The sequence below is a fragment of the Dromiciops gliroides genome, chromosome 5 (genome assembly GCF_019393635.1).
Source record: "Dromiciops gliroides isolate mDroGli1 chromosome 5, mDroGli1.pri, whole genome shotgun sequence".
Classification (NCBI taxonomy): Eukaryota; Metazoa; Chordata; class Mammalia; order Microbiotheria; family Microbiotheriidae; genus Dromiciops; species Dromiciops gliroides.
The window spans coordinates 47,569,606-47,597,583 of NC_057865.1; the positions used below are offsets into that span (position 1 = coordinate 47,569,606).

General features: G+C 38.6%; 1 protein-coding gene across 1 annotated transcript; it reads left to right on the plus strand.

Annotated features, from left to right (window-relative positions):
* Positions 1–323: 323 nt before the first annotated feature.
* LOC122728706 (EF-hand calcium-binding domain-containing protein 1-like) lies at positions 324–27,967 on the plus strand. The gene is made up of 6 exons (XM_043967505.1): positions 324–408; positions 13,872–14,027; positions 17,988–18,092; positions 24,461–24,612; positions 26,537–26,641; positions 27,812–27,967. The coding sequence occupies exons 1-6, from the start codon at positions 324–326 to the stop codon at positions 27,869–27,871; spliced, it is 663 nt and encodes a 220-aa protein (XP_043823440.1). The 3' UTR covers positions 27,872–27,967.
* The last annotated feature ends 11 nt before the right edge of the window (positions 27,968–27,978 follow it).

Here is a 27,978-nt window from a genome sequence, read left to right on the forward strand (position 1 = left end):
TCCCTCTCTTCAGCTTGGAATATAACTATCTGATGATTAACATGTGAGGGAAACCAGCACTAATGGGGATTTGGTAGTGAATCGCCCCTGGACTTGATAGTTGCCTGGTGGCCAGAACCCATTGCTGTGATTGGATACCCCTCCTCTCCCAGAGGCCCGGCTAGAACAGCCCCATTTATCCAGTTTAGCCTTCAGAATCTTCTTTGTTTGGTTCCTGAGTCGTTGGCATGACGACATTCTGTCCTGGGTATAGCCACCCCAGAGAGCGCCCGTGAAAGCCTTGGCACCCCCCACACTCCAAGCTTTTGTTGTTGGCTCAGATCATGAGTCTGAAGAGGCTGGTCTGTGGCATCGACTTGAGGGACCTCAAGAAGGTGGTGACAGCCCTGAACAAAGCAGCCACACATTGTAAGTACTACCTGGAAGTGTAGCTACTGCTTAACCTGGAACAGCTGGGGACTATTTATACTTCAGGAGGCAGGGTGGCCGAGTTGATGGAGTCAAGAAGACCTGGATATGAGTCCCACCCTTGGCATATATTGGCTGGATGGCTCTGCTCACCATGGACCATTCACTCGGCCCGTTGGTGTCTCCTAAATTATAGACCTATTAACCACTTTCACCCTGGTCCCTCCCAACAGAGGGAATTTCCCAAACTGATGAAATGACAGGTCCTACCAAAAGGAGCTGAAAGAAAGATGACAGTTACCGGGCTGGTCACAGCGTAGCAAGAGAATTCAAGGGTACTGGAAAAGCAAGAGATGATTTTTGTTCTAGTTTGTGTATAATTTCACATCCTTTAGAGCAAAAAGGAATTCACTGGGAACCTATTTCAGTCAACCCTTCGGACGTCTCAAGCCCACTCTTCTCTCTGACCTTCAGATATTTTCACCAGCATTTCAAAAACTAATTGGCAGGGGGCAGCTAGGTGGCGCAGTGGATAAAGCACCGGCCCTGGATTCAGGAGGACCTGAGTTCAAATCTGACCTCAGACACTTACACTTACTAGCTGTGTGACCCTGGGCAAGTCACTTAACCCTCATTGCCCCGCCAAAAAAAAAAAACAACTAATTGGCAGATGTTCACAATCCATACAGGGAAATACAGGATGCGTGTGGTGATTACATTGAATTTCATTGTTTGATAGAATTGAAAAACAGGAATCAAATTTCAGGGAAGACAAAGTTGTTTGAGTATCTAACAAAGGGGGTTTGATTTGTTCCCAGAGGACCCGAGTTGGAATCTTGGCTGTAGCACTTAGGACCCCAGGGGACCCTGGGCAAGTTAACCTTTCTCACTTGTAAAATTATGTTGGGTCTCAGAGATGGCCTTAGGGGTCCCTTCCAGCCCTAGATGTATAATCTTAGGGACTCTATCAGGCATTATCCTTATCTCATTTACATTCCCCTCACTGTGGTTTTAGTTCATTTCCCCTAGTCTGGTCCTCCTGGGGATCGTGTCACCCTTACTCTGTAGATAACCCTTCTACTCTGTAGGTCTTTTCGGTTTTCCTCCTCAGCCTTATTTTCCAGGACTTTTATTTATTATAGTTTATTTTATTTTATCTATTTCTTTATTTAATTGTAGGGCAATGAGGGTTAAGTGACTTGCCCAGGGTCACACAGCTAGTAAGTGTGAGGCCGGATTTTAACTCAGGTCCTCCTGAATCCAGGGTCTGCGCTTTATTCACTGTACCATCTAGCTGCTCCCTATTTATTATAGTTTAAAAAAAACAAAAACAAAAACAAAACAAGACTCGTCTTTGTCCAGCAGACTGTCTATTCCCTAGTGATGCCCCTTCTTTCTGCCAAGTACTCCTTCCTTTTGGCCATGCCCTTTTTTCTAGAACCTTCCATATCTAAGATGCCTTGGTAGAAGGAGTTCCTCATCAGGGAAGTGACAGGGGCAACTCATCCCTTTCACCTAATCTGCCATAGACATGTATTCACATACATACAGTCAGTCAGTCTCCCCCATTGGAATGTAGCTTCTTGAGGGCAGAGCCTATATCGCTCTTGTTCAATCTTCAGTGATAAGCATGGTACCTTTAACCTCATTAATGCTTAGTAGACGATTATAGAATAGTTGATTTTGCTTGAAGTTGATTTTTCGGGGAGTCACACTGTCCTCTTTTCCACTGTGAGAATATTATTACCAGGGGCCCCCTGCTGAAAGAGCACGGGTTGACCTTTGTCTGGAAGTTACCTCACAAAACATGAGACCACCCTCAACCAATTCGCCTGAAGCAGTGTGTAAGGACCGCTTCTTCTGGGGGACACAGGAAGTGCTGTTCTCTCAGTGGGTGGCTGGCACCTCGTGGTGGTGGCAGAAGAACCAGGACAGGTTGAACTCTGATCTCTCCCCTAGAGTAGATAGATTTTACTATTCTTTGAGAGACACGTGTTCTCTCTTTGCTAACCTTGAATATACTTTAATAAATGCTTAATATGGGGCAGCTAGGTGGCACAGTGGATAGAGCACCCATTCTGGATTCAGAAGGACCTGAGTTCAAGTCCAGCTTAACACTTACTAGCTGTGTGACCCTGGGCAAGTCACTTAACCCCAATTGCCTCACCAAAAAAAAAGGAAAAAAGAAATAAATGCTTAATGCCTTAAACTGTTGCTGGAGCTTTTAATTTATAATTAAATCCTAGCTAGCTTCCCCCACACTTGAGAACAGGTAAGGGGACCACACACATTTAGTTTTACCCATCACACCACCTAGGTCCTTGGGAAGGATGGGCTCCAGCAAAGTGGCTCCTTTTTTTCTTTCTTTTCTCTCTTCTTTTTTCATTTTAAGGTCTTTCTATAAGCAAGATGTCTTTGGATTCTGGAAGGAACACGATAGCGTTTTTAATTGATCACAGTTATGTCACAATGTAATTACAGTGTTTCTATATGTTGGTGTAGGTTTTTATACACACATATGTAGATAGTTTTCATGACTTCTACATTGCTCTGTGGAAACATTCTTACCCTATTTTGAATAAAGATATCAGTAGTTTATATTTAAAAACACATTTCTAAAACAATACATCATCTGTGATTCCTTCTCTTTAATCAGCTTAGCATTGAAATCCCATTGCATCCTTAAAGACTTTGCAACTTCTCTAGCTCACATAGAGCTCTCCCTGATGCAAACATCTACAGCATTTCTGGTCTAGAGCACACATTTTAAGTTAATTATATACCATCCATATAGAGAAAACACAAAAGAAACAAACCTAAATAAAAACTTAATAATGACATTTTGAATAATGAGTGGGTCAAAAAATAAATCATAAAAATTGAATAAGTGAAAGAAAATGATGAGATGACATGCCAAAATTTCTGGGATACAGTGCCAGCTCTCCAAAAATTATGTCACAATTTGAAGTTTAATCTGCATTATCAACATTTTCTCCATCATTGTCATAAATCTTTGCTAGACTTATAAGTACACCCATCAATTAAACCCTGATTTGTAGCATTTGCTGATGTCCAAGTTGTAAATATTTACGTTGAAAATTTAATGATCAGCTTTCTTGAGTCAGTTTGAGCTGGCTCCAGCACAGACATGGACAGAGCTAAAGCATTCAGAAGCAAAAATATATCTGGAAATACACATTAAAAAATAGAAAACAGGGGCAGCTAGATGGCGCAGTGGATAGAGCACAGGCCCTGGATTCAGGAGGACCTGAGTTCAAACCCGGCCTCAGACACTTACTAGCTGTGTGACTGGGCAAGTCACTTCACCCCAATTGCCTCACAAAAAAAAAAAACACAAATTAATATTAAAAACTGGAAAATAAATCTAAGAACAAAAAAACATTGAAAATTAGGGGAGGGATAAGAAATAAAAAGGACTATTGAAATGATAAACAACTAACAGTTGGTTCTTTGAAAAGAGTGAACCTGATGAAAATAAGGAAAATAAAATTGCTAAAATGAAAAATTAAGGTAAAATAAAAACAGGAGAAATGGATTTTCAGAACCTACCAAACACTATATGCTAGCAAAACTCAGAATTTAAAGAAACATGAAATTACCTACAAAGACATAAAATACCCAAATTAACTGAACATGAAATAGAGATTGTAAACAATTCAATCTTAAAAAATAAAGTTGAAAAAAATTTTATGACCATTAAAAAAAATGAAGTTGGACAAGCCATAAAAAAAAACTGGTCCATATGTATATAATATGAACTCTATCTAAATTGTGTCATTTTTTGGAGAACTGATTATTTACCTGAAATTTTGGTATGTCATATCATTTTCTCTCATCTATTAAATTTTTATGATTTATTCTTTGACTTGCTCATTGTTCCAAATGTCATTATTAAATGTTGACTTAGGTTTGTATCTTTTGTTTGTATTTCCAGTATATAGATGGTATATAATTAATTGCTTTAGACCAGAAATGCTGTAGATATTTGCATCAGGGAGAGATTAATGTGAGCTGGAAAAGTCAGGAAGGCTTTAAGTCAAAATGGAACTTAAATTGTAAGTTGATTGCATTAAATCAAGAATGAATTTTCTTTTAAATACATTTTAAAGAGTAATTAATACATATATAAAAATTGAGAAAAAACTACTGATTTTATAAGGCAAATATACTTCTGGTACCTATACTAGGGAATGATAAGGCAAAGAGAAGTAATTATAGACCGATTCACTAACAAATATTAATGAAAAATAAAATCCTATCAAAAATATATTTTTAAAAATTTATTATAACCAAGCTAAAGTTATATATACTAGGGATACAAAAATAGTTCAACACTAGGAAAACTAAATGATTTGTTAAAAATGAAAACACCCCAAACTACATAATTATAAAGCACCGGCCCTGGATTCAGGAGTACCTGAGTTCAAATCCCGCTTCAGACACTTGACAATTACTAGCTGTGTGACCTTGGGCAAGTCACTTAACCCCCATAGCCCCGCAAAAAAAAAAAATATATATATATATATATATATATAAAGTTTTAAACAAAGTACAATAATGCTAAGCAAACAAAAAAACAATGTTACAATGCATAGGTAATAAAAGGTCATTTTTGAGATGATAAAACATGTAAATCCAAAAAGCTTGAATTATTTGCCATAGGAAAAGACTGGAAAGTTTCCCAATAAATACAGAAATAAAACGAGGATGACACCTCTTTTCCCATTGTTATTGGATATAGTTCTAAAAATACTAGTGAAAGCAATAAGGCAAGAAAAAGAAAGGCATAAACAGATAAAAAGAGACAAAGCTTCTCATTTGCTGACAACCTATTAATTTACTTAGAAAATACCAGAGAAGCAGCACAAGAGCAATAGCTTAATAGCTTCAGGAAAATAGTAAAATATAAAGTATGTTTATAAGAACAATTATCATTTCTATATAGTGGTAACAAAATCCAGAAGGAAATAATAAAAAGGAAATTCTTATTCAAAATTGCTTTAAAAATGCATAAAATATCTTTCAGAAAATCTACCAAGGCACACTTAATAGTTATATAAATATAATTACAGAGCACTCTTAAAGGAAGTAAAGGACAACTTAATTAAAAAGATTTTAATGTTGCTGCTTGGGCTATACAAGTGTAATAAAAAGGATGGGACTAGGGGCAGCTAGGTGGCACAGTGACCCTGGGCAAGTCACTTAACCCTTATTGCCCTGGGGAAAAAAATGATGGGACTAACTTAAATATTTAGTGCTATATCAATCAAACTATCAAGGGAGGGAACCCACTATAGAGATGAACTATATAATAACAAAAGGACTAGAATCTCAAGAGATACAATTAACATATCCGTTGGAGGAGAAAGGGTGGAATCACTTCCAGACATTGAATTATATCATGAAATAATGACAATCGAAATTCTTTGGTGCTGGTAAAAAAAAAAAATAGAAAAGTGAATTAGACTAAACAGATAATCAACAATGGCAAATACTCTAGATCAATAAATCAGTGTGGTGAGACTTTGCACTTGCTTTTCCAACCCACATAGACTCTAGCAGGTTGGGTACCTAGCATGACTAGCTATATCTTTCCCTAGGGATACCCCTGAGAGGCAGGAGGACTCTTAATGGTATCAGATTAATACCTTACCCTGCATATTGTCCTTCAATATTATCTCCAGTGTTTAGCACCCCAATATAATTTAACTTATTACACTCTCCCTGATATCACTAACAACCAATTAACATCAATTAACTTTTACAAAAGGGATACTTTCTGAGAAGGGAAATACAAACATTCTCCTAAAAATGGGGCTTCTCTCTCCCCTCTGCCACCTACATCCCTAGGGAGAATGGGCTCATACTTTTAAGTACCTGCTAATGGCATTTGCCCCTTCAAGTTCAAATTTTTATTGTATTAATTTTAAATTATTTGTTTTTACATGCATTTGTCTGCCGCTCCCACTGCCCCTATTTTTAAAAAAGGGGGGAGTGACTAGGTGGTGCAGGAGGACCTGAGTTCAAATCCGGCCTCAGACACTTGACACTTACTAGCTGTGTGACCCTGGGCAAGTCACTTAACCCTCTTTGCCCCGCAAAAAAACAAACCAAAACAAAACAAACCCTTCATCATAAGCTTGCATAGTCCAGCAAAACAAATCACTTCAGTGTTCATGCCCCCAAATGTGTGTGCCTCTGCACCTGTATGGCAAGAGGTAAGTGAGTGGCAGGATTCATATTCGGTCCTCTGGACTTGTGACTTAGTATTGCACTGACCAGAGTGCTAAAGTCTTTCCAAACTGTCTTTATTGTCATTGTTTAAATTGTTCTCCTAAGTCTGCTCATTTTACTCTGTTATTCATGACATTTCCAGTTTTCTCTCAGACTGATTATTTTATAATTTTTTATTGCACAATCATTTTTCCATTACACCAATAATGCCATAATTTATTTAACCATTCTTCAACAGGACAACCCCTTAGTTGCCCTTTTTTGGCTACTGTGAGAAAAGCTGATAAAATATTTGTGTGTACATATTAGATCCCTTTCCTATTTCTTTAATCGCTTTGGGTTATAAGCCTAGTCCTGTTATTGCAGGGTCAAAAGGTATGCACAGTTTAATTATTTCCGGGGCATAGTTCCAAATTGCTTTCCAGAATGACTGGTCTGATTCACAGTTCCACCAGCAGTATCTACCTAACGTGCCTATTTTCCCAAAGCCCTTCCAACTGTACATTTTCTTCTTGTCATCTTTGTCCATCTGATGGGGATGGGATGGAACCTCAGAATTATTTTAATTTGTTTTTCTATTTGAGATTTAGAAGATTTCTTCACAGTGTAGGGAGCAATTTTTAATTGGGGAGTGTTAGCTATGCTGCTCGCCGCAATATTGGGGCAAGGAAGGAGACCGACAGCCTCCCTCAAAACAGAGCAGGATTTATTTAACAAGAACGAACTTAAAAAAACACAAACAGATCAGTAGAATTAAGGGAAAGGAAATAAAATGGGGAAAGGGAAATTATACCACCTGAACAACACCACCGCCCAGGAATCAGCTGAGAACACACAGCAGCATCCTGTCACCTTCCAGCTACCAGCTAGAATGTCGAAAAACCTCCCTTCTTCCCAGCAGACCCCAGGCTGACCACACACAGCCCCCAGCCAATTGGCTGGCCGTTCTGACAGTCACATGACAGCCCTCACTGGGCTTCCAATCATTATAATTTTGCCAGGCCCATGTAGGCATGTGAGTGGTGATGACGTAAGGTGCCAGTGCCATGGCGACAGCTACAACCAGTGGGTGGAGCACCGTGCGGTTTGCAGAGCTCCAGGCCAGTGAGTGCGCTGAGGTTTTTTTTTTAATTCTAGCCAAAAGATGGGGTCATAAAAACCTCAAATAACAATTAATTCTTTACAATATGGTTGCTGACATCTTTCTTAATTTGAAAACTGTGTTCTTGTCCTTTGACCATATAGATATTGGGGAATGGATCTGAGTTTTATAAATTCAAATTCACTTCTGAATTCAATATCACCAACAGAAGGAGCGAGTCCTTTGCCTTTAGGAGATGTGGGCCTGGCCACCCAGGGCTGTCCTGATAAGCCAGGTCTCACTGGGCTTGGCTGCCAGCAAACTCTGGTGTAGATTCCAGTTCCTGGTGTTTGAACTTTGGGTGCTCACAGAGTTGCAGCCAAGGATATTCCGTTTCCTGTACACATTCACTTAAGAGCAGAAAGAACAAACACAGTATCTACGTGTGTTCAAGGCCATATGGCGGCCTGTGCCAGGTTGAATGGGCCACTGGTTATACATCTCTCCACACCCAGAGCTTAGAGTACCTTAATTGCCTGCGGAGAAGGCAGGTCAATCTGTCAGGGCCTTTTGTATGTACAACTCAGCAACCAATTAAAAGGCTTTTATTCACCATATGGTAAGCAGACAAAATAATCACAGAATGCCTATACATGCTTTGAATGGGGGCAGGTCCCCTCCATTCTTTATCATCACAGATTTCTGTGATGGAAAAGGAGTCACACACACACACACACACACACACACACACACACACACACACACGAGTTGGCAGCAGACAACTGTGCATACTCTCTGGGTCAGTCTATCATTGGCTAGTCTCTCCATTAGAGTAGAGTCTGATAATCAATGAACCAATCAATAATCACTTATTGAGTGACTGCTGTTGACCAGGTTTTGTGCTAAGCAATGGGCATATAAAAAAGGCAAAAAAAAAAAAAGTTCCTGCCCTCAAGGAACTTATATTCTTATAGGGGAGACAACTTATAAATAAATAGCATGTGCCAGGTACATAAAGAGTAGATAGAGGGGGCAGCTAGGTGGTGCAGTGGATAAAGCACTGACCCTGGATTCAGGAGGACCTGAGCTCAAAACTGGCCTCAGACACTTGACACTTACGAGCTGTATGGCCCTGGGCAAGTCACTTAACCCTCATTGCCCTGCACCAAAAAAACAAAAAGAGTACATAGAAGATAACCTCAAAGGGGAAAGCTGTATGTAGCTGCTGAGAGCACCGGGAAAGGCCTCCTGCAGAAGGGGGAAGGTAGGTTGCATATATGTGTATATGTGTGTGCATGTGCATGCATTCATGGTTTTTAATTTATTTCAAAGTGTTTATTATTTCTTTCTACCACTGCTCTCCCGACAGACCCCCCCCAAAATAAAAACCCTCACAATAAGCATGACTAGTCCAGCAAAACAAATGCCCATATTGTCAATGTCCATCTCTCTCTCTCTCAATCTCTCTCTCTCTCTGCATTTTTTTTTTTTGTGGGGCAACGGGGGTTAAGTGACTTGCCGAGGGTCACACAGCTAGTAAGTGTCAAGTGTCTGAGGCCGGATTTGAATTCAGGTACTCGTGAATCCAGGGCTGGTGCTTTATCCACTGCGCCACCTAGCCACCCCATCTCTCTCTCTGCATTTTAACACCATTACATCTCTGGAAGGACATGGCTGGCATAATTCATCTTTGCCCTACTGGACTCATTGTTTATCATTGTGTAATGGGTGGCTCAAAGCCTATTCACATAAGAATCTCCTCCTTGGTGGAGACTGATTATTGAATGTTCCACTCCTACATGAGGGGTGGAATTGGTGAGAGCGTGAAAGAAGAGAGATCCTGCTCTGGCTTCTAGCCTGAGTAGAGAATACTCACAGTTCCAAACCCTCTTCAGGTCTCTGAAGGGATAAAAAGACTGGAAAGAAACCAAAATATAAAAGAGACTTCAAGGAAACCTACTATACTAGAGAGTTTGAGGAATTTCCCCTTGGTTGAGCTGAGTTTTTTCACTCTCAAAGGGCATCCTCATTCATTCATTATTGTCTAGTTTTACATTTTCATATGTATACTTTCTCTGATATCTATTTAGCTATCTATTTGGATAAATAAGTTTATTTGCTATGTGTATTTATTGTAGAACTGGCATTTGGTAAAAAAGGGAGTTAAGCCTTGGATATTTAACTTGGGGCACTTCTTCCCCATTAAGGGATAGCAACCACAAGTGCAAGCTTAAACTTAAAAATTATTGCTGTAGACTAAATATTTAATCAAGCAGATATAACTAGCCTGGTACCCCCTCCCTCTGAGGAGACCAAAGTGGTCAGCCTCTGGTCACAACTCTTGCCTCCCTTTCAAGCTACATCTAGGCATTCCTGTACGGATACATATAACCAAATGGGCAAAACAATAGCACATAGCACCCCATGCCCCCCTGTTACAATTGCATTAATCAAAATTCTAATGTCTTTGAAAGCTGCTTTTTCATCTTGTCACTGTATAAATTGCTCTCCTAGATCTGTTCACTTCACTCTACATAAAATCATAAGTCTTCCTGGTCTCCTTTGAAACAGTCCCTTTTGTCATTTCTTATGGAATAATATTCCATGACAAGTGCACATATCACCATTTGTTGAGTCATTCCCCAATAGGTGGACACCCCCTTAGATTCCAGGCTGAGACTACCACAAAAAGTTCTGCTATAAATACTTTTGTACAAATGGGTCCTTTCCCTCTTTCTTTGATGTGTTTTGGAATCTTGAAGGAAGCCAGAGAAAAGGAGGTGGAGGTGAAGAAAGAGAGCATTGAGGAATGTGGAACAGCCAGGGCAAAAATAAAGTTAGAACATGGACTGTCCTGTGTAAGAAACAGGAAGAAGGCCAGGACAGCTAGATCATAGAATGAATGTGGAGGGATAGTAGTGTGTAAGGTAGGATGGGATCAGATTCTAAAGAGCAAGAACTCTCCATATTTGATGAGAGCAGCTGGGAAAACTGGCAACAATTAGATTTAAACTAACTTCTTATACCACATACCACAATAAGCTCAAAATGGAATTGCAACCTAAATATTAAAAATCACACCATTAAAAAATTAAAATAAAACTATACCAGATACCTTACATAGCTGTGGCTAGTGGATAATTCTTTTTGGTTTTTTGTTTTGTTTTGTTTTGGCAGGGCAATGAGGGTTAAGTGACTTGCCCAAGGTCACACAGCTAATAAGTGTCAAATGTCTGAGGCTGGATTTGAACTCAGGTCCTCCTGAATCCAGGGCCACTGCTTTATCCACTGCACCACCTAGCTTCCCCCACTAGTGGACAATTCTCAACCAAATATTGAATAATGGAAACACTAAAGATAAAATAGATAATTTTGACGAGATGAAATTTAGAAGGGTTTGCATGTACAAAATTAATACTTCTATAAGATAAGGAGAGAAACTTGATTGGAAAGAAATTTTCACACCAAATGTCTCTTGATATTTCATGTATATAAAGAATTAGCTATTGTGCCCTAAGAAACGATGAGCAGGAAGATGTCAGAGAAACCTGGAAGGACTTAGATGAACTGATGCTGAGTGAGATGAGTAGAACCAGGAGAATACAGTACACAGTAACAGCAACATTGTGTGATGATCAACTGTGATAGACTTGGCTCTTCTCAGCAGTGCAATAATCCAAAACAATTTCAAAGAACACATGATAGAAAACGTTCTCCACATCCAGAAAAAACAACTGTGGATTCTGAATGCAGATTGAATCATACTGCTTCTACTTTTTGGCTGTTTTTCTTTCTTTTTTGAGGTTTTTCTCCTTGTGTTCTGATTCTTCTTTCACAATATGACTAATGCAGAAATATGTTTAATGTGATTGGACATATATAAGCTATATCAGATTGCTTTCTGTCTTGGGGAGCGGGGAGGGAAGGGAGGGAAGGGAGAGTGAGAAAAATTTGAAACTAAAAATCCCATGAAAACAAATGTTGAAAACTATCTTTACATGTAACTGGAAAATAATAAAATATTATTTATTATTTTAAAAAAAGAATTAGCAAATATTTATGTATATATAATATATAAAATATATAAACCAAGAACCAAGAATTTGCATATGTATGTGTATATACATATAAATCCAAGAGCCATTACCCAATGGTTAAGTCATTAAAAAGTATAAACTAACCATTCTTAAAAGAATTGCCTTTATCAACAACCATATGAAATATTGCACCCAATCACTAGTAATAAGAAATGAAAATTAAAACAACCCTGTGGTTTCATCACAATATTCAGCAAATTGGTGAAGATGAGAAAAGATGGAAATAGTTAATGCTGGGGGAGTTAAGGAAAGGTAGACATACTGATATACTGTTGATAGAGCCATGAATTGGTCCAATCACTTTGGAAAGCAATTCGGAATTATTATTTTTTAAAATGATACTTTGACCCAGAGATCCTACTGCTAAGCAAATGCTTACTAAGAAATTAGAAGTCAGAAAAGCCTCCATTGTACCAATATATTATTGTAAAGGTATGTGTGTTTTAGTAAAGAGCGGTAGTAAAGTAACTGCCTCAGAGAGCAGCCAAAAAAAACCCAACCCTGGTACTTGAATGTAATCAAATTATTATGGCACTGTAAGAAATTATTAATATTAAGCAGGAAAGCAATACACACAGTGACTACAGGAATGTAAATGGAAAGAATAGTAGAACAAAACCGACTCCTATTTAGTTAAAAATGACAAAGACTGGGCTCAGGGAAGAGTTTTAAAAGTATACCTTTGGGGCAGCTAGGTGGCACAGTGGATAGAGCACTGGCCCTGGATTCAGGAGTACCTGAGTTCAAATCCAGCCTCAGACACTTAACACTTACTAGCTGTGTGACCCTGGGCAAGTCACTTAACCCCAATTGCCTCACTAAAAAAAAAAATTTAAAAAAAAAGAAGTATACCTTCATCTTTTCTTTGCAAAGATGAGAGACTATGAGTAATAGATTGTTGTATATCCTACCAGATGCAGTAGAAATGTTGGTTGATTCTGCTGAACTTTGAGTTTCTTTTTCTTTTTTCTTTTTTTTTTTACAAGAAAAGTCTTTCTGGGTAGGACATGGAAAAGTATATTATCAGAAAGGAATGTGATAGAAAAACAGAAGGTATCAATAAAGAATAGCTTAAAGCAAATTATATAACATCTCATGTTCTCTATAGATAAGTCTTGTTCACCTAGCTGACTCCAAGGTTATAGAAATTTTTCAAGGAAAGGAGCATGGGGGTGTGTGTGTGTGTGTGTGTGTGTGTGTGTGTGTGTGTGTGTGTGTGTGTGTGTGTGCATATACAAAAGTATATTCATATATAATCTCTACAGTATCTGCTCAGTACCAGAAACTAGAGTGGCAACTAGAGTGGAGAGAATAGGAATTTTCCCCCCACCCCAGAAATTGGAATTTAGAAGGTGCTGAAAGCATTTATAGTCCTTCAGCAAAAGAGAAACACTAGAACTTAGCATCTACTTAACAAAAAAGTTAAAATGCAAAGCTACAAAATGGTGGCTCTTCCCTACTCCAACATTCCTCCCATAAGGCAGCAGCTATATGGCACAGTGGATAGAGTTTGAGGTCTGGAGTCAGCAAAACTTGAGTTCAAATACAGCTTCAGGTAATTACTTGCTGTGTAATCAGGCAAGCAACTTCAGTTTCCTTACTGGTAAAATGGGGATAATATAATAATAATGCCTGCCTTTCAGGGTTGTTGTGAGGGTCAAATGAAATAATATTTCAAATGCTATATAAATGCCAACTCTCATTTTCATAAGGGGACTGTTCACCATGGATGTCATTTATCATCTTGCCCAAAACACAAAAATTCCTACTTATTACTCTGCTATGTATCCTTACTGAGCTGAACTAAATTTAGAACTCAGTAAGTAGCATGTGGAATTAGAAGAGATGAGGAATCACTTAGCCTGACTTCTTTATTTTATAAATGAAAGCAAGGATATGAGAGGTTAAATGATCTGTCCACCCAAATAATAGCAGAAGAAAACATTAGGACACACCTCTCCCCAGCTCTTCACCCATTATCCTTCATATTACATTCAATTAAAATCTTGTTTTCCTTTTTCACTTTACAGTCAACAGAAATGAAATGGAATGTCTTGTGAAACTTTTTTACTCATTTATGGAAAAGGGGTATGAACAAGGTAGCCAAGGTGGCCTGGATCGCAGTGAATTTAGAAACATCCTGCATAATGTCTTTGGAATGACTGACGACATGCTTATGAACAGGGGTAAGAAGCCATAGTAATTTTAAGTGCCACTTTTCATCAATGATGTTCAAATTTTCCTGGCAGCCCAAATGATAAGTGAGCATTTTAGATGAAACTGCCTTTTACACGACAATCAGTGGTCAGTTTCCTATCTTATGAAAGTTTAATAAAATATCCCTTTTGGTCCATTTTATAAAAGATACTATTAGACCAGTTTTCTTGGGAAATTCACTTACTTTTTTCCCCCTCAGAAACACATTATGGTGAGTATAACACCTAGTCCAAAAGGCATTTGCTATTATTGGCACTAAATATATTTTTTAAAAAACAATCAAATGGGGGCAGCTAGGTGGTGCAGTGAATAGAGCACTGGCCCTGGATTCAGGAGTACCTGAGTTCAAATCTGGCCTCAGACACTTAACACTTACTGGCTGTGTGACCCTGGGCAAGTCACTTAACCCCAATTGCCTCACCAAAAAAAAAAAAAAAAACCAAATGAAAAATTTACATAGTTGTGGGTTGTTTTTCCTTCCCAGTTTTAATAATCAATAACCATTACTAGCTGTGTGACCCTGGGCAAGTCACTTAACCTTCATTGCCCTGCAATAAAAATAATAATAATCAATAACCATTTAAATGCTGACTTTTGTGCCAGACACTGGACTAAGCAATGGAATACAAAGAAAAAGCAAAAATAGCTCCTGCCCTAGAGGAATTTACATTTTAATAGAGAAGACAACATAAATAAATAGCTATATAAAAGATATATACACAGTGGATAGAAGGTAACTTTTGAGGGGAAAGTGTTAGAAGCTAGCAGGAGGACTGGAAAAGATCTCCCAATGAAGGTGGTATTTGAGTTGAATCTTGAAGAAACCCAAGAATTATACAAGATGAAGTTGAAGAGGAAGAACATTTTAGGCATAGGAGTAATCAATTCTTTAAAAAACACAAAACCAGGGGGCGGCTAGATGGCACAGTGGATAGAGCACTGGCCTTGGAGTCAGGAGTCAGAAGTACCTGAGTTCAAATCTGGCCTCAGACACTTAACACTTACTAGCTGTGTGACCCTGGGCAAGTCACTTAACCCCAATTGCCTCACTAAAAAAAAACCAAATAAACAAAAAAAAAAACCCCCACAAAACCAACAACTGAAATTTACTGAAAAATTTCCTGAAATTGGTCTTTGAAAGGTTGATAGTCACTTGGTCAGAAACAATGGAGAGTTTGGCCAAGGTTGGCATAATATGGCTAGAAGGAGCAAATAGTCAAAGCTGATAAACCCTAGATGCCCAGCTCACATATAATTAGTAATATTATTATTGTTATCATATTACTCATTATTTTTCATTTCCCAAAAATATAGGAAGAACTATACCATGTTTTAAGTATGTGCAGATATGGATATACACACATGTATATATGCTTAAAGAAAATCTTTGGGATGCAGATATTATATACATACATTTATGTGTATGTATACACTTATATAGATACACTGCATTAGAAGAATGTACATAGGTCTACACCATGTTTTAAATATATGTTAAATATATATATTATATATATATATACACTTAAAACTTACAAGCTAAAGTTTTATATACTTAAACAATACATATGTTTGTGTATTTAAAACATGGCATAGGGGGCAGCTAGGTGGCACAGTGGATAAAGCATTGGTCTTGGATTCAGGAGGACCTGAGTTCAAATCTAGCCTCAGACACTAGACACTTACTAGCTGTGTGACGTTGGGCAAGTCACTTAACAACCCTCATTGCCCTCACAAATTTTTTTTTTAATTAAAAAAAAAAGAATGAGTTAAAACAGCGTAGTCCTACCTACATTCTTCTAATGAATTCAATTCCTATTGCTTTTCCCCTCCTCTCCCTCCCCCACCCCTTCCCTCCTATTCCCGTCCTCCTCCTCCCCTTCTCTCCCATCTCCCCTGCCCCCCTCTCCATAGACACACATACAATCTGTAGCACCCCAAAGACTTTCGATAAATCTATCGGCTTCATTGATCACTATAACTTTGATCAGTTTGCCTCTTTCATTCCTAGCTTTTTCTTAATAAAGACTTGGTTTTCTCCTGGGAGTGTTTGGCTTCTGTCCTTGCCCTTTAGTCCACCATCTAGATTTCCAGTCCCTGGTTTCAGCACACCTGACTCACAGCCCAGGCACCTCTTTCACTTCAAATAACCACTTATGCTGAGTTGATCAAGGCCAGGACTACTAAACTGTACTTTGCCTCTCGGTTCCAAATGTATATTAGCCCTCATGTGTTTCTTATGAATTTCCTCTTCCATTTGGGTAAAATGGCCAATCCTCCCTCCTGTGTCTGAAGAACAGGGGCCTCACTAGACAAAGGACCCAACTGACAAGGTCATTAATTTCAGGAGGAGGGGCCTCTACCCCTTCCCCTCCATCCTTGCTAGTCTCCAAGGCTATGTGTTTCCAATGCCCCCATGACAGCTCTGAACACTCCTTCACCTGTAGGTGCCATTGGAGGCAAGGCTAACCTTTAATCACCACTGACACTATTTAAATAGACCTAAAATACAATTTAAAAAAACTCACTGGAAAAATGTGCCTCAAATTAGTAACACTGTCTCACGTTTCTATAGTACTTTAAAGTTTACAAAGAATTTCCTCGAACCCCATGAGATGAATAAGGAAAGAATTTTTCTCATTTAGAGGCAAGTGGTGGCAATGGATAGAGTGCAGGATTTGGAGTCAGGAGGGCCCGAGCTCAAATGTGGCCTTAGGCACCAATTAGCTGTGTGACCTTGGACAAATTATTGAACCCCTGTTTTTCTCATTTTCCTCATCCATAAAATGCAGATAATAACAGCACCTCCCTCCCAGGTTTGTTATAAAGATTAAACAAACAAACAAAAATTTTTAAGCAGTTAGAACCCCGCCTGGCATATGGTAGAGGCTATATAAATGTTTGTTCCCTTCTCTTCTTCTCATTGTAAGGATTGGACCTAGGATGGGAATCTGAGTGTCTTCCTATTCTTGGTCCAATGTTCTCTCATATTAAGACCTTACCCAATTACAGTGTGCTAAAGGTACACAGAATAAAAGCATGTTCTTGGCCTGTGTGAAGCATGACAATCCATTTGTTCTTTTTTTTTTTTTTTTTTTTTTTCTTTTTCTTTTTGCAGGGCAATGGGGGTTAAGTGACTTGCCCAAGGTCACACAGCTAGTAAGTGTTAAGTGTCTGAGGCAGGATTTGAACACAGTTCCTCCTGAATCCAGGGCTGGTGCTTTATCCACTGCGCCATCTAGCTGCCCCAATCCATTTGTTCTTAACCGTGTTTCATACTGAAGTCTTATGTAAGATTTTATCCTTTATTGTGTATGATTGCTTTTTTGTGGGTGGTTATAAAGTTTATAATTTAATTGAATAGATGAACTCAGAAAATCTGCCTGCTTTATTTCATTTTTTAAAAAAACCGGCAACATATTGAGCAGCACTAAGACTGGGATTCCTGTTCTAAAAATTTCTTTATAAAAGTATCCAAGTGTTCTTTGTCATTTACTATAATGTAGTGCTTCTTATAAGAAAAAGAATTTTTAAAAATACTGGAACTTTGGGGTTTTCCCAGGAGGGAAACTGTCCAAACTCTTTTGTTTAATATATGGTAGAAATGATTTTATTTCTCTATATATAAAGCAGGGTTTCTTAATGGTTTGGGGAGGGGATAATAGATCTCTTTGGCAGTCTGGTGAAGCCCATGATCCCTTTCTCAGAATAACATTTTTAAATACATAAAAATATATAGAATTTAAAAGGAAGCCAATTATAGTGCAATACAGTTATTGAAATATTTTAAAACTAATACATAGCCCCCCCCCCGAATAAATAACTCCATGTCTACAATGGATACTATAGAATTATAACAAGAATAAGAAAGAATTAGAATGTGTCTCTAAATTGCAGTACCTGTAAGCCTCCACTTCTTTACATTTCAGTGTTCGGTGCTTTTGACAAAGACAGTGATAATCACATTAGTATAACTGAGTGGGTTGAAGGATTATCCATATTTCTCCGAGGAACTTTTGAAGAAAAAGTGAAATGTAAGAATTTCCAGAATGGGTATTATTTTAGACAACTATAACTAGTATTGTTTTCATCTTTCAGTGCTTTAAATGTTGGCATACCAGCATTCTTTAAATCTTTAACCAATTAAGTAGTTTTTAGTGACTCACCCAGGCTGGCTCTAGAAATGGGCCACAGACATGTTGTGATTTCAAAAACAAAATAAACAGGGGCAGCTAGGTGGCGCAGTGGATAGAGCACCGGCCCTGGAGTCAGGAGTACCTGAGTTCAAATCGGGCCTCAAACACTTAACACTTACTAGCTGTGTGACCCTGGGCAAGTCACTTAACCCCAATTGCCTCACTGAATTAAACAAAAAAAAAGAAATGACAACAAAAACAAAATAAACAACCTGTACCCATAAAATAATTCCCTCACCCAGTTCACTGCTTCCAGAATTTCAACTTCGTCCCTCAAGAGTAATGTTTAGCTTTTTTTTAAGGCATTTTTTGTATACATTTTGTTCTATTTCTGATATCTATATTTTGTTCTACTGATCTAGGTTGGTTTGTTTTTACCTAATATTTCACAATTTTAATAACTATTTAACAATGTTTTAAAATCTGTGAAGGCTGGTATACACTTATCATCTCTCTACTAAAAATTTATCATTGCTATTTTCACCAATTTTTCCATATTTTATAATTTCATATATTTTGTGATGATTTTATCTATGGGAAGCTAAGTGGAGCAGTGGATAAAGTGCTGGACTGAGAGTCAGGAAGACTCATCTTCCTGAGTTCAAATTTAGCCTTAGACCTTAACCCGGCCAAGTCACTTAACCCAATTTGCCTTAGTTTCCTCATTTATAAAATGAGCTTAAGAAGGAAATGGCAGGGGCAGCTAGATGGCACAATGGATAGAGCACCGGCCCTGGAGTCAGGAGGACCTGAGTTCAAATCTGGCCTCAGACACTTAACACTTCCTAGCTGTGTGACCCTGGGCAAGTCACTTAACCCCAATTGCCTCACTAAAAAAAAAAAAAAAAGAAGGAAATGGCAAAACACTCCACTATCTTTGCCAAGAAAACCCCAAATGGGGTCACAAAGAATTGGACACAACTGAAAATGACTGAACAACAGCAACAATAAGGAAGACCACTGATGATGCATTAAATCAATAATAAACATAGGAATTATTTGCATTTTTCACTATATTGATTTGACTTCCGTCAACATTGAATTTTCTTAAATTATTTAAACCTTCCATTTATTTAAATGTAATTTGAGTGTTATCTTTATAAATATCATATGTCTAGATAGATTTACAAATATTTTTTAAAATATTTTTTCACATTCAATATTTTCTTGATCTTTGTTACCATCCTGTAAGAATGTAAATATTTTTAATACATTTACATTTTCATTTTCCCCAGATACATGTAAAAACAATTTTTAACAATCATTTAAAAAACATTTTGAGTTCCAAATTATCTCCCTCCCTCTCTTCCCTGCCCCCTCATTGAGAAGGTAAGAAATTTTATATTGGTTATACATGTGTAGTCATGCAAAACATTTCTACATTAGTCATGTTATGAAAGAAAACAGACAAAATCCAGAAAAATAATGTAAGAAAATTATGCTTCAATTTGCATTCAGACTCCATTAGTTCTCTCTCTCTTTTTTTTTTTTTGCAGGGCAATGGGGGTTAAGTGACTTGCCCAGGGTCACACAACTAGTGTCAAGTGTCTGAGGCAGGATTTGAACTCAGGTACTCCTGAATCCAGGGCCGGTGCTTATCCACTGCGCCACCTAGTCGCCCCCCATTAGTTCCTTTTATGAAGATGGATAGCATTTTTCACTTCAGAACTGTCTTGGATCATTGTATTGCTCAGAATAGCTAAATCATTCATAGTTGATCATATTGCTCTTACTGTGCCCACTGTTCTCCTGGTTCTGCTAAATTCATTTTGCATCAGTTCATGTAAGTCCAGGTTTTTCTAAGAGCATCCTGCCCATCACTTCTTTTTTTTTCTTTTTTCTTTTTTTTTTTTGCTGGGCAATGGGGGTTAAGTGACTTGCCCAGGGTCACACAGCTAGTAAGTCAAGTGTCTGAGGCCGGATCTGAACTCAGGTACTCCTGAATCCAGGGCCAGTACTCTATCCACTGTGCCACCTAGCCGCCCCCTCTTTTTTTTTATAAGATTTCCAATTTCAAACCTTCCTCCCTCCCTCCCCTCTCTCCCCCCCCTCCCCAAGACAGCAGGTAATCTGATATAGGTTATATATGTACAATAACATTAAAGATATTTCTGCATTAGTCATGTTATAAGAGAAGAATGAGAGCAAAAAGGAAAAACCTCAAAAAAGAAAAAGCACCAAAAACAAAAGAAATAGTATGGTTCAATCGGCATCCATATTCCACAGTTTTTGTTGTTGTTTTTTTCTGGATTTGGAGAGGCTTTTCCATCATGAGTCATTTGGAACTTTCTTGTACTGTTGTATTGGTGAGAAGAATTTAGTCTATCACAGTTGATCAACACATAATGTTGATGATACTATGTACAATGTTCTTCTGGTTCTGCTCATCTCAGTCATCATCAGTTCATGCAAGTCCTTCCAGGTTTTTCTGAATTCCTACTACAATACAACAGTACAATAGAATTCCATTACATTCATATACCACAACTTGTTCATCCATTCCCCAATTGATCTGCCCATCATTTCTTATAATACAATAGCATTCCATCACAATCACATGCCACAACTTAGGCATAGTTCCAAATTGTTCTCCTGAATGGCTGAATCAGTTAAAAACTCCATCAATAGTGCATTAGTGTCTCAATTTTCCCATATCCCCTCCAACATTTATCATTTGACTTTTCTGTCTTATTAGCCAATCTGATAGTTGTGGGGTGGTAACTCAGAGTTGTTTTAATTTGTATTTCTTCAATCATTAGTGATTTAGAGAATTTTCATATAACTATAGATAGCTTTGATTACTTTGTCTGAAAACTGCCTGTTCATATCCTTTAACCATTTATCAATTGGGAAATGGCTCTTATTTTTATAAATTTGAGTCAGTGTTCTACATATTTGAGACATACGGCCTTTATCAGAAAAACTTGTTATAAACTTTTTTCCACACTTATGATTACTGTGTACTAACCTCTATCCTATTTTCCCCATTTATGCTATTCTCTCTTCTTTCACTCTGCCCATCCTCAGAAGTGTTTTGCTTCTGGCTACCACCTCCCCCAATCCCCTTTCCTTTCTATCAGCCCCTTCCCCTCCAGGATTCTTATAGGGTAAGATAGATTTCTATACCCAACTGAGTATATATGTTATTCCCTTTTTAGGCCAATTCTGATGAGAGTAATGTTCAAGCATTGTCCACGCCCTTCATTGTAAAGTTCTTTTATGCCTCTTTTTTGTGTGGGGTTTTTTTTTTTTTTTTGCGGGGCAATGGGGGTTAAGTGACTTGCCCAGGGTCACACAGCTAGTGTCAAGTGTCTGAGGCCGGATTTGAACTCAGGTTCTCTTGAATCCAAGGCCAGTGCTTTATCCACTGCGCCACCTAGCCGCCCTTATGCCTCTTTTATGTGAGATAATTTACCCCATTCTACCTCTCCCTTTCTCATACTCCCGGTTCATTCTTCTTTCTTATCCCTTAATTTTATTTTTTTTTTCAGATGTCATCTCATCTCATTTAACTCACCCCATACTGTCTATAATTTTAAAAAAATATTTCTTCAGTATTTTTGTGCCCCCTTTACAAAGCTATTGACACTTTTTCATGATGCTCTTGTATGACAATTCTTTTCCCAATTTTTCCTCTACCTCAATTATTTTTAAAAATCCTTTTTGAACTCTCTCCAGAATTCTTTTAGGGCCTGAGACCAATTCACATTTTTCTTTGAGGCTTTGGATGTAGGTATTTTGACTTTGTTGCCTTCTTTTGAGTTTGTGATTTGATTTTCCCTGTTGCCATAGTAACTATCTATGGTCAGGTTCTTTTGTTGTTTATCCTATTTATTAACTTTTAACTTTATGTTAAAGTTGGGCTCTGTTCCTGGAGTGCAAGGGACACTGTCCTGGGCTTTAGGTCTTTCATACCCTCGGAGCTAGTTCTGGGAGTCTATATGTTGTCAGTTACTCCAAAGAGGTATGGTCTGAGGAGAGGTGTATTTATGACTCTCCTGGCCTATGTTCTGTACTCTTTTCCACCCTGGAACTATGAACAAGGTTACCACTCTCCTCTGGTCCCAAGCTATGGTTTGCTAGGGCTCCTCCTCACCCTGGAATTCAGACCTAAGATTGCAACCCAGATCTATGTACAGGCAATGCAATAGAGACCTGCTCCCACTGCCAGCAAAGGGACCCCTGTAAATATCCTCCTGACCAGTTGTCTGGTCCCCTTGCCATCTGTGTGACCTGAGAGCTCTGGAAACTGCTGCTGCCTGTCTTGCAGGGATGTTGCCTGTTCTGGCAAGCTGGACTGTGCGGACTACTGACCACATTCTACTCTCGCCTGGTGCAACAGACCTTTCCTGCTGACCTTCTAAGTTGTCTTGGGCTGGAAAATTGTTTCCACTCATCCTTTTGTGGGTTCTGCTACTCCAGAATTCACTTTTAAGGTATTAAATTTGCTTGGCAGGGAGGATTTGGGGGAGCTCAGGCAAGTCCCTGCCTTTTCTCTGCCATCTTGGCTCTGCCAAGAATGGAAATAATTTTTAACAGATTTCTCTTATATCCTTCAACCTTGATAAATTCTCTTCTTTTTCTGAGATGTAAATAATCAGCATCTGCAAATATTTTCACCACTTCATTTTCTATGTTAACCCTTCTAATTTTTTTCCTATTTTACTGTGATTTTTCATATTTCTAATGTCCAAAAAAAGTAGGAAGAATGTGCACCTTTATTTTGTAACCATTTTAAATAGTAAGATATCTAATGTTTTAATTTTGTTCTGTTATAAATAGTTTGTCTCCTTATCTCGCCTAGTATGGAAGTTCAGGAGCTACCAGTAGGCCCAGTCTCACTCTGATTAGCATGGGAGCTTGGCACTGCTGTTTCCTATCTGGACTGGTTTACTTCTCTCTAGGCAAAGTGGTTCCCCTACCTTTCCCTCCCCTCCCACTGTCACACACACAGAAGCTCATCACACTTTTTCTTTTTTTGGCCAGGCAACGAGGGTTAAGTGATTTGCCCAGGGTCACACAGCTAGTAAGTGTCAAGTGTCTGAGGCCGGATTTGAACTCAGGTGCTCCTGACTCCAGGGCCGGTGCTTTATCCACTGCACCACCTAGCCGCCCCCCCCTTTCATTTTTAATACCTTTTTTGTTTTTGCATGAGCAGGAAAAAAATCTGTCTCATCCTATTTTTCTTAGTTTTATTTTCAATCATAAGTTGTCATCTTATCGGAAGCTTTTCCTACATTTACTGATATAATCGTATGATTTATAGATTTTTTTGATGTCTCCCAACGTAGAATAATCCTTGACTTCCTAGTATAAATCCTACTTAGTTGTTGAGAATGTGTTTTGAAGATGCTGCTATATTCCATTTGCAAACAGTCCTATACCATACCTGTAGAGCTGGAAGGAGCTTTAGAGGTCATGCAATCAAACACTTACTGCAGTTGAGGATCAACTTGGGTCCTGTGATGCTAAGGTCAGTGCTCTTTCCCATCAGGCCACTTCGCCTCCTATATTTTATAAAAAGATGTCCTCCAAAAGAGAAAGAGACCTAATTATACAAAAATATTTCTAGCAGCTCTTTTTTGTGGTGGCTAAAAATTGGAAATCAAAGGAATGCCCATCAATTGGGGAATGGCTAAACAAGCTGTGGTATGTGATGGTGATGGAATATTACTGTTCAGTAAAAAATGACAAACATGTGACTTCAGAAAAGCTTGGAAAGATATGTATGAAATGATGTATTGGGAAGTGAGCAGAATCAAGAGAACCCTGTACACAGAGACAGCAATATTGTTTGATGAAGAACTGTGAATGACAACTATTCTCAACAGTGCAATGATCAAAGACAATCCCAAGTATTGATGAAACATACCATCCACCTCCAAAAAAAAAAAAAGAACTGATATTGATGGAACAGACCGAAGCATGCTATTTTTTCACATTCTTTCATTAAGTGACAAATATGATGATATTTTGCATGATCATATATGTATAACCCATATCGGATCATTTGCTGCCTCGGGAAAGAGGGAGGGGAGGGAGGGAAGGAGGGATAGAGATTGGAACAGGAAAATATAAATAAAAATGTTTAACCTGAAAAATATATATAATATTAATGATTATAGTGCATTATGATAGTCAAGGGGGAAATGAAACCATGTTAATTGTTCATCTAAAAGTAATGCTTTTCCTTATGCTTTGAAAAGACTGTTACCAAGTTTATTACTTGAATGGGGATGGATACATTTCCCAAGATGAAATGTTTGACATGCTGAAGAATAGTCTCCTCAAACACTCAGTTGAAGAAGATCCGGATGAAGGAATAAAAGAGTTAGTAGAAATAACTCTGAAGAAAATGGTGAGTATGCAAAAAAATGGCAATTTAATCTTCTGAACAGAGGGTAAAGGACAATAGTTGGGGGCAGGGGAGGGGGGTGGGGGCGGACAACCAACCATTGACTTGTTTTCCCCCATAGGCAACAGATAAAATATTAGCCTAGGGTATTGGATCCTACAATTCATTCTTTTTTTTTTTTTTTTTGGTGGGGCAATGAGGGTTGACTGACTTGCCCAGGGTCACACAGCTAGTAAGTGTCAAGTGTCTGAGGCTGGATTTGAGCTCAGGTCCTCCTGAATCCAAGGCCGGTGCTTTATCCACTGTGCCACCTAGCTGCCCCACCTACAATTCATTATTAAAGGCAATTTTGTTATCAAACATTCAGTCTTTCCTAAAATGTCATTTATTGGGACAAAGGCTGGTTTCTAGTTTAGGGTTTATGCCTGGATTATTACAAATCTCTTAGCTGGCTCCCTTGACACTAGTCTCTCCCTCTAATCCTTTCACACCACTGCTATTGGATTAATCTTCCTAAATGGACATTTTGTAGGGATGGCATAGAATTAAAAGAGCACTGGACTAGGTGTTGAATAGCCTGGGTTCGAACCCTTCCTGTGACACTTGTTAGCTGTGTGGCCATTGGCAAGGTGTTTAATCTTTCTTAACCTTTCTCATCTGTAAAATGGGAATTAACCTGGTCCTCAATATTTTCATCTATAAAAGATGTTTACCGGGTAGCTAGGTGGCGCAGTCAATAGAGCACTGGCCTTGGATTCAGGAGTACCTGAGTTCAAATCCGGCCTCAGATACTTAACACTTACTAGCTGTGTGACCCTGGGCAAGTCACTTAACCCCAATTGCCTCACTTTAAAAAAAAAAAAAGATGTTTACCCATGAAATCTGCCTTGCTGGGTGGTTGTTGAGGATCAAATGGATAGAGTGGGAACCCTTTTATTTTTCAGATGAGGAAACTGAGGTTGAGAAAAGTTTAGATTTAATTGTGACATGCCCAGGTTCACCTGGCTGATATAAGGTCAGATCCTATCTGTGTTTTAAGAGCCAGCTACAGTGTCTTTTCATTCACAAGGTCTTCCTTTATACCTCTAGCACACATTGTTCTTTCCCTTATCTAACTCCTGATCTTACTATAAAATTTAGAGCTTGATTATACACTTTTGCTCATTACTTGATGTGCTCTGTGTCCCTCAACTAGATGTAAATTCTTTCAGGAAGAGATCATGTCCTGTACTTAGTAACTCACTCTTCATGTGCTCAGCACACAGCTTTGCATGAATAACAGAGTAGGTTCTCCCATAATACTTGGCCATTTAATATAAAGTGATTAGGAAGCCCATAATAGTTTGATCTTTTATCAGTTCACTTGGTGAAATCTTATAAATAGTACAAAGCCAAATTTCAGTCTGCCTCCTATCCAAGTTCTTTTTTTTTTAAATAGGAAAGAAGGAAACAAGCATTTATTAAGTACCTTATATGTAATAGCCACTATACTAAGCACTTTACTAATATTATATGAGATTCTCACAACCTCCTTGGTTTTTGATCCAGTCTCAGACACTCACTGTGTGACCCTGGGTAAATCAGTTAACCTCTGTCTACTTCAGTTTCTTCGTCTGTAAAAGCACTTACTTCTTTTTTGTTTGTTTTTTTGGGGGTTTTTTGCGAGGTAATGAGGGTTAAGTGACTTGCCCAGGGTCACACAGCTAGTGTCAAGTGTCTGAGGCTGGATTTTAACTCAGGTCTTCCTGAATCCAGGGCTGGTGCCTTTATTCACTACACCACCTAGCTGCCCCCAAAAGCACTTCCTTCTGAGGGTTATTGTAAGGATAAAATTAGATACCTGTAAAGGGCTTTGGAAAACTTAAAGGGCTATAAAAATGCTAGCTATTATTATTACAAGCTAAGAAATGCTCATCTTCCTTCCTAGGATTATGACAATGATGGGAAGCTGTCTTATGAAGACTTTGAACGAGCTGTAAAAAAAGACCATCTTTTGCTGGAGGTGTTTGGCCCATGTTTACCAGAAAATGAGGTACTAACAAACCATCCCCCTTAAATGTATGTCACACACCTACCCTTGTGGTGGTTATTGTTTTCTCGAAGAGGACTGTGACATCAGGGTGATGTCATGGCTTTCAGTAAATTAGACTGAAGTGAGGCAGGGCTGTGCAAGGTCACCAGCCTCACTCCCTGCTCCAGAGCCATCTGGGTCCAATGGCAAGATGTATACCAGGATGACTGGAGATGGCCCCGGATGTTTAAGGCAATTGGGTTAAGTGAATTGGCCAGGGTCACACAGCTAGTATCTGAGGTAAGACACTACAACCCTAGAAGAGGGGGACTAGATTAAATAGCCTAAGCCCACAAAGACATGCCATGAAAGTGCCCCTAGCTGACCACTTCCTCCCATAAAGTTTCCTTGTTCTTTGTATTAAATGTGGCCGTGAGGATTTTACTCTACTCCTACCTAAAGAAGGAATCTGAGTTAACCTGGGGGAGGGAGGGCAGACTCCTTTAACCATAGGAAGAATATATTCAATTCTACAAGCATTCAGTGTCTACTATTTTCAAGACATTACACTAGGAAATGGGGATACAGAAATAGAAAGCAGTCTCTGCCCTCAGAGAGGACATTCTCCTGGGGGGTAGGGGGGGTCGAAGAGCAAGTATAGAGTGATACAACTCTAGGAGCAGGAGGGCACTATGGATAAAAAGCTTAGCATGGCGCTCTCAAGACCTGACACATAGTGACTGTATGAATGGAAAAGTCTCTTCACTTGCTTGTGCCCCTGGCTACTCTATGGCGCTCTAAGTGGCAGGGCTGGTGCCGACTGGCACTGTTGGAGGAGGTACCTCACAGGGCGCTCCCTGCATGAGAAAAGCTCCAGTCTGGTTCAAACAAGGACCTCAAAGTTAATGACACTCTGGGTATGGCTGGGTGAGAAATCTGCAAGATGGATTGTCTTAAAGATGGTTTTTTAATAATCCATCAATTGTCCTCCCTATAGACACCACAACTTCTTCCCAACTACTACTCATGCTTTTTCACTCTAAACTAGATTTGGATACAAGGAAAAGTGGGGAAAGTTAAAATTTTAGCAAAATTAACATAACAATGAGTCACTTGTTAAAGACGAATGGGAACGAAATTGCAATAATGTATGTCCTAACACATTCAATTACAACCCATTTTGTTTTCCAGAAATGTCTTGAATTTGAAACCCTGGCATTCAAAGACATAAAAAATGAATTTCAACTGTGAACAGCTGAACCCTGGGCAAGCATATCAAAAATGGATCCTGGCTGATTTAAACAATATCTACATTATGAATCATGCTAGACATTTATATAAAGTGGTCTGTTATTTTA